The sequence below is a fragment of the Montipora capricornis genome, chromosome 9 (genome assembly GCF_036669925.1).
Source record: "Montipora capricornis isolate CH-2021 chromosome 9, ASM3666992v2, whole genome shotgun sequence".
Lineage (NCBI taxonomy): Eukaryota > Metazoa > Cnidaria > Anthozoa > Scleractinia > Acroporidae > Montipora > Montipora capricornis.
Window position 1 is genome coordinate 31,764,773 of NC_090891.1, and position 7,500 is coordinate 31,772,272.

Below are 7,500 nucleotides of genomic sequence, written 5' to 3' on the forward strand. Positions count from 1 at the left end.
TATACCAGGTTGGTTCATCTTTTTGTATTAAAATACCGATTTGGAATTTTAAAAACATTAAATCTGGCTAATCGGTGAGACTAGTGATGCTTTGTGATGCGCATACTCAGTACGCTCAGTAGCTGCGTTTTCACTCTTTGAGTTCTGGACAACTGACGCTATGGCTGTCAAATGTTTCACTGCCGTTTTTGGACTCAGGTGGCTTACAAAAGTACAGGAGATAAGTTCTCCATATGACCAAGCTTCTGTGATCGATAAATAAATTACACCAGTTTTTAACCTTACATGTATCAACAAAGTCACTGAAATTCTATCGGAGAGGTGCTTACAACACATCCTTAAGTTGAATTCCCTCTAAAAGCCAGTTCGGTTGATTCAACAAAACCTAGCTTGTACCACCGTCTTCATAGCCGTACCCTCAAGTTAATGTGTACCTGTTTTTGTAGCTTGCATTAACGCGTAATTTTAATCATTTTACCATCATGTAGCTAATTAACAACGTGAATTTTTATCTTAGTCGAATATAAATGCAATCCCCACTGAAGAAATCATATATTGAGTTATAAATATCTTGATTCTTTGCATTCATTATCTCTTTAAAAGGTGGAGAGGCTCAAATCACATGCACATTTTCGCCTTCAGTTCTTTTACATTTGGTAAAAGAAGCGACAGAGAAGAATGAGTGGAAGAAATTGCAATTTCTCTACCTTGGCTCGAAATCCAATAAGTCATCTAGAGGGATAGCGTTTGAATGTGACGCTTCATTCGTGCCATTGGACCTTTTGATTGCTTCCGACATTGACGATCTGGACGAGCTTGTTAAACATCTGCTGTTGCGAGAAGCCCCACCGGATGGACTGCGTGATTGTAAAAGACCCCCTCTGCTAGTTGCTATGGAAGTAATGAAGTTTAACCTGGCTGTGACTTTGTTAAGGAACAACGCCGATCCATCTTGCATCGTTGGGAATGAAATATTTATTAACAAAGAGGTACAAACTCCTACTTTTTTTGGCCACCCCAATAATGTTTCGAATTTCTAATCTTTCTTGATGAAATCAAAGGATCCATCAATAGAGCGACACCTTGCGCCATTTAACCTTTGGCAGATAAATATAAAATAAGGTGTGTTGTTTAAATGATGCAAGTTTTTATGCTGACTTTTATCCCTCATGCAGTCTTTAGGCTTGTTAAGAAATATGCGCCAAATCAATATCATCAGAAACAATTTTCTCCATCCCTCACTCAGTTGAAGTGGATCCTTGATTTAGTCTTGGGGAAGATTCCAATTGTCCAAAATGTAAATTTCATGCTTTCTTAAGGATGATTCTAGGTTAATATCTTGAAATTCTTGGGTTTTGCGGTATTTGAAACAATGAGTAAGCTTACGTGTGAGGTATTTTACCACTTCGATTTTGTTCAGGAACTGCACAAGTTTAACTGACGTTTTTCATTTTTCACTTTAGGGAGGCTCCATTAAAGACCCAACCACTTGTTCCACCCCCTGGATCCGACCCAGCCCAATCCCCCCCCCCCCCCCCCAATGTTGCAACATTACGGAGTATGAAGAGACAATTCTTAACTGATTTTTACTAATTCCAAGGGTAAAATTGGGATAGCGAGTTGACAACTTTTGTTTGTGAACATATGGATCTGAAATTGCGTAATTGTCCCTGGACCTTTGTTGGGTTTGGTACTAGATATTTTGCCCAGACAGGTGGAAAAATTTGTCAGTTTGCATTTTTCGACAAAGTCACGGCATTTGTCTAACAGTCTCATCATAATCTCCTTTGCAGGGTCAACCAAAACAGTGGTATCATCTTGGTCGAAAGGCACTCGACAAAAATGACCACAAAAAAGCAGTTATGCTACTCAGCATGTGCCTCCACCTCCCGCATGACCACACAGAAACAATATTTGTACAGGCATACCACTCTTTGGCAGAGGCGCACTTTAAGCTAAACGAGCACGAAAAGGCGATCGCTGCTGGGAAAGAATGCTATAAACTCCATTCAGTCAAATCGGAGGTATTCAGTGAAGTTTTGAGTCTTTAAGTTTTACCGTGAGAGAAAGATGGGGCTCAGTAAAATCACATTATTAAGCTCACATTTTTCATCTTTTCTCAGGAAAAAGCCAAGCGATGGCAGATGCGTGCCTCCGACCTGTTTGAGAAGGGCTTCCACAGCATTTGTAAGGAGTGTGTCAATCTGGCCGTGATGTACACAACTAATGATCTGAGTCTTTCGCTCTTGTTATGCCAACGGTCAAAGGTTGAAAACCAATTAGGTAATTATGCGGATGGATTGGAAGACGCAAAAAAAGCCACGAAAATGACGCCAGCATTGCTAGAGGTAATCACAACTTTATCACGCTAATAAATATTTTATCCCACTGTTTCTACGACATCTATCGCGTTCTTCGCTATTAATGTCCATCTTAGGTGCTCTTTAATTTGGAAGAAGCCTTCTCCACTGACTCCTCTTCTCCAGCTTAAATTTTGGTACAGCTGGATTCTATCTGCTCATTATAAAAGGCTAGATGGTGATGAAACCCCCCAGTTCCCGCCCATGAAGTCGCGATTACCTTGAATTGTTAATTTGCTTTGAATTCACTATTATCGTGAATTTTGGACACTGTGTCCCAGGACTTGTAGTAGCAGAGAAAATAAGGAAATAAAAAATCATATCCGTGGATTGGATTTGAACCCGGAGTTTCCACTCTAAAGGAACCGCTTCTTTCTGCTTTACCACTGAAGATCAAGACACCGACTTGCGCAAAAAAATATTTATTTATTCTACCATAGAATATCACTGTTGAAGAATAATTCGGCCGAAGCTAGATTAATAATTTAGGCCTAAGCTTTGATATTAAAATGTGTAGCTTTGTCGTGAAGTTTGGAAACCGACCTTTTGTAGTGTTTAATGTCGTTTGTTGGCGAATGATAATACAGCATTATCAAATAGTGTTTAAAATATTGTCCCTGAGCAGCTAGCGGTGTGGTGGTCGAGTAGTTAGGTGATGGGTTAACCAACATTCCCAGGTTTGTGTCTTATGTCCATACGCTTGGGTTGTCTTTTCAAACAAATATGACCATTTCCCATAATCCATATCAAGCTTTCAGTCTTACAAGCTAACAATTCAGGATAATCGCAAATAGGCCACTTTCGATATATTAAAATTCAGCTTATACGAGAGGTTAAGAGGTCAAAGACAAAGGAAAGTGGATGGTATGCTAATATCTTTCACATTCGTTGCAACTTGTTTCTATTGTTTTTGTCCTCTCTGCCTCACTATCAAGCTGAATATTGATATTTCGAAAATGGCCTATTCAAGGGCGAGAACGAGTACAAAGTCCCTCGGGGTACGTACGACGATGAGTGCGGAAATCATACTCGGTAACATCGGTCGTAGGCGGATGATCCAATCACTGTACTAACCCCTTACTTCCAGTTTCATTGCGAGCAGAGGCCCCTTGATCTTCGTAGATAGGTGAAAGTCCCTTCCTCTTCTCGACTTATCTAGCAAGATCGAAGGCGTCTGCTCGCTTATCGTTACCGTGTAACACTTCTTAACAACAAAAGGTTCAAACAAACATCCTTTCTAGGGGTATCTCTGTCAAGTCAAATGTTTAAGACATCTGGAAAGACCATCAGAGACGATGACAGCAATTAATGAGTGCATTAGACGCACTACTGCTGAGGAACTCATTCGCGACCTTCTGAGTGACGCCCTGGATACTGCTATGACCCTTGATGGTAGGTTAATGAAAAAGCGACTGTTTTATTCAAAATTATAATTTCCCCGAGAAAACATGCTACAGCAGCATTTTTTCAATGCGGGGTGCAATGAGTTACGGAAAGTACAAGCGAGGCTCAGACACAACAAGACGTTTAACACATATTTGGTTGAAAAAAAATTAGTAAAGAGAGGAGAAACTGAAGAGCATAATTCAATAGAAGCTAACTTAATTACAAGACCTACCGAGAAGTGTGTAACTAGTTTTGCTTAAAGTGGAAATTATAGAATCGATAACAAGTTGATGAGCCGCCTTCTTCAATTTATGTTTCGATTATGATTACAAAACTGGCTTACGAGGCAAAAGTGCGAGAGGTGCAAGCTCATCACCATCTGGCACCAATGCATAAAAAATACTCTCTCCTATGGTGTATTCTTGTCTTAAGATAGGAGTACGACTTAGGACTGTTTTGGCTCTTTACGAATGGCATCAAAGAAAGTCGGAAGAAGGACTAATAAACCGGTGAAACAATGCTTTTCGTACAACTATTTGATATTTAACAACTACTCACCGAAGTGGAGGTGGCTAGTGGTGGATATTTACCGAGCCGCGAAGCGGAGAGATAGACATCCACCACTGAGGTGAAAAGTTGTTTTAATATCTACTAAAACAGTGAGATAATATAGTACCGAGATGATTTCAACTCATTTATTCCTGCATCGATGACAACATTTTCGAACTCAAATCTCGCGCGAGTTGCTCGGAGGTGAAAAGCAAAGGTGAAAAGCAGAGGATATTCTAGTAGCCAACAAGAGCGCGCCTTAACGCTATCCACTGTTTTAGTATATACTAAGTAATTTTATCTCGACTGGTTATTTTATGTTCTTAGAGGGAACTTCAGCCCTCACAGCTCCTTTCCCGAGCCATCTGCTGAAGGAAGTGACCAACAAAGTGATCGAAAGGAAGGACTGGGACAAGCTAAGGGTCCTTTATATCGGAGGAGGAGGGCCATCGACACAGGTACTTGGGAGAGGAGGACTGGCAACAAATATCGACGCCTCTAGTGTCCCGCTTGGTGAAGTAATTCATCATTTTCACTCCAAGCAACCTTTGTTAATGTTTGCTCTCCTTGAGAATGGTGCCTCAGCAAACAAGATCGAGGGATCCCAAATTATACCTCTTGAAGAAGCTTTGAAAACGGAAGACCTGCCACTTGTGGAGAAGCTTGTACAGATGGGTGGAAACTGTTGCGTAGCAAGCCACGATGGTGACCCTATAATTCACAAATCCTTAAAGAAAGGCCTCGAAAATGGTATTTATTGAATTGGTGTTTTTGCTGACGCATAGGTTAATTAGTTTCCGTGAGTTCTTTGTGAAGCATCAGGGAGGCCCACAATCACCACAAATCATCACTTCTTGTGTGGACAACTATTGCAAAAAATCGAAGGTATAATGAGATTTCTATGAATGAAATGAAAGTAAGAAAGATCATCCCAGTTTGATAAGCAACTTAAGCAGCTGCAAGCCAAGCTAAAGAAAATCCAGGCATAAATTGGATTGGAACCCATGATACTCAGATCAGTTGGTAGGGTAGTGCATAGATAGTGGGTTCCAATCCCTGTTAGGTCTGGATTTTTCAGAGAGAACCCTAAGCCCTAACCCTTACGAGATTAACTGAATGAGTAGTTATGACTTTTCGCGTGTTTTATTGAATTTATATTGCTTTCTTAGGAAATTTAAGATTCCTAGAAGCGATGTTGGGATCGAATATCCCTGGTTTTCAATCTGTTCGGGACAGTGCTGGGAATACTCTTTACCATCTGGTATGTACTGGGAAGCCGACAAAACATAGGCGTGATGCAATCAGAATTCTCCAGGGTGCTAATGTCAATCCACATTTTCGCAACAAGAAAGGAAAGAGGGCTATTGACATACTTCGCCGAAAGGATCCTCGCCGGAAAATAATCAGTGCCGCTATGAGCTCTATAAAATCCGAAGCTCCTCATCTCATCTCTCCCAGAACAGACTCAGAAAATGCCTCAGCCAAACAAGAAAAGTCTCAAGTTGTCACACCAGCAAAAACTGAAAATGATGAGTGGTCCGTTTCTAGTGGCGATAACAAAGAACATAAATCAAGGGAAGGCGGAGTAAGCAAGATTCACGAAAAACAGCAGTGGCGCATAGAAATGAGAGAAAATGTTGCTAGACTTATAGAGACTTTGTCGAAATATGTGCTATTTCCTCCATTAAATACATTAGATGAACAGGAAAGCAACGAAGCATTAGAAGGGAAATATGTTTCTGCTGACATGATCAGGGAACATGAAAACGAAACAATGAATAACAGCTACAACAACAACAAGGAGGTCTTTACAGGATCTCTGGAACATAAAGACACGAGACGTGACGTCATTGACGATGAATCTATAGAGGAAGAGCCCACTTATGACAAAAGAGAGGCCGAAATTGATTTTAATTCACCTTTTGAGAACCTTTCGTGGGAAGTGGACTGCACAGATGATGTTTGGAAGATCATGAGGAGTAAAAAGGTTGGTAACAACTTGCGAAAACGTATTGTGGATAAAATACGAATGCTAGCAAATGGAAGATGGAGTACTGAAAACCTTTGCAAGAGGTTGGAAGGTCAAGCGAAGAGAGAAGGTATCCAACTTTACGAGACGAAGTTGACAAAAAGTCAGCGAATTATTTGGGAAAAGACTGTCGCCTTTTCCAACAGATTGAGTGATTCGCCAGAGCATCGTTTAAACGCAGAAAATGCGGGAGGTCGAATCTACTGTGACATTATCCGTGTCTGGGATATCGTGTTAGACCATGACAAGCTTCAGCGCTCAATCGAACGTATCATCAAATCAATTAATCGAGGGATGGACTGCCTCACAAAAACAAAGTTGAAAGGGAGCCCTATGGATAACGCTGCGTCATCATCAAACCTGTGCTTGCCAAACAAGTACACGGAAGTTGAGGAGGGTAATCAAGCCTCCAAACTTGAAAGAAAAAAGAAAGAAGCTCAGAAGACTATTATCGGTCAGGATTTGTCAACGATCTTCTACCCACCAGCAAGTGCAAATGATCAAGACTACCACATCCTCAAGTTTTACTCGTTTAATACACCTCTGGTGAAATCAGTTTTAGAAAGCGATTCTTCTACAAAGATTGACTTTCCCTTCAAGATAACAGAACTCGAATATGCCATTGTTAACCTCCAACCCGATCCAGCAACCCCTATTATCTTATTGGGTCGCAGTGGCACGGGAAAGACCACCTGTAGTCTATATCGCTTATGGGGTCATTTTCGGCGTTATTGGGAAAAGGCTCTCACTGCTGGTCCTTACATTCCAAAGTATTTGGTACAGGAGGAAGCCATTTGCCAGGAAGAAGAAGAAGAACAACAACAACAACAACAAGAAAAAGAAGAAGAAGAAACGAGGAAAAAATCAATCCAACAGGGAACTTGCAGTAAAGACCCTCCATCAGCATCAAACACCTCACTGGGTCAGGACAATGACGTTTGGAATGCATCTGCCGCAGCCTCGGAGGTACGAGACGATTCTGAAGAATCTCATTTGCAGAAACGTACATCATACCCCCACATACCTGTCGAGGAAATCCAGTTTGAAGAGCAAAGTCTTCAAGACACAAGCAGCACCAACCTCGAACATCTCCATCAAGTGTTTATAACAAAGAATACTGTACTTTGTCGAGAAGTCGAAAAGAATTTCAAGGAACTTTGCCATGCTTGCCCTGCA

The 7,500-nt window shown here is 41.0% G+C and overlaps 1 protein-coding gene and 1 long non-coding RNA gene across 2 annotated transcripts in view; one reads left to right on the forward strand and one right to left on the reverse strand.

The window, feature by feature from the left end:
* Positions 1-7,500, reverse strand: part of LOC138014978 (uncharacterized) — a 177,416-nt gene that overhangs the window by 56,550 nt on the left and 113,366 nt on the right. The gene's annotated exons all lie outside the window — the stretch shown is intronic.
* LOC138014959 (TPR and ankyrin repeat-containing protein 1-like) overlaps positions 1-7,500 on the forward strand; it is a 47,431-nt gene that overhangs the window by 22,995 nt on the left and 16,936 nt on the right. The window contains exons 12-18 of the mRNA XM_068861852.1: positions 1-8; positions 604-989; positions 1,794-2,024; positions 2,124-2,348; positions 3,602-3,752; positions 4,623-5,045; positions 5,465-7,500. The exon at positions 1-8 is cut by the window's left edge and continues 143 nt beyond it; the exon at positions 5,465-7,500 is cut by the window's right edge and continues 1,281 nt beyond it. Of these exons, the coding sequence (XP_068717953.1) occupies positions 1-8; positions 604-989; positions 1,794-2,024; positions 2,124-2,348; positions 3,602-3,752; positions 4,623-5,045; positions 5,465-7,500 (3,460 nt within the window). The remainder of the gene's footprint in view (positions 9-603; positions 990-1,793; positions 2,025-2,123; positions 2,349-3,601; positions 3,753-4,622; positions 5,046-5,464) is intronic.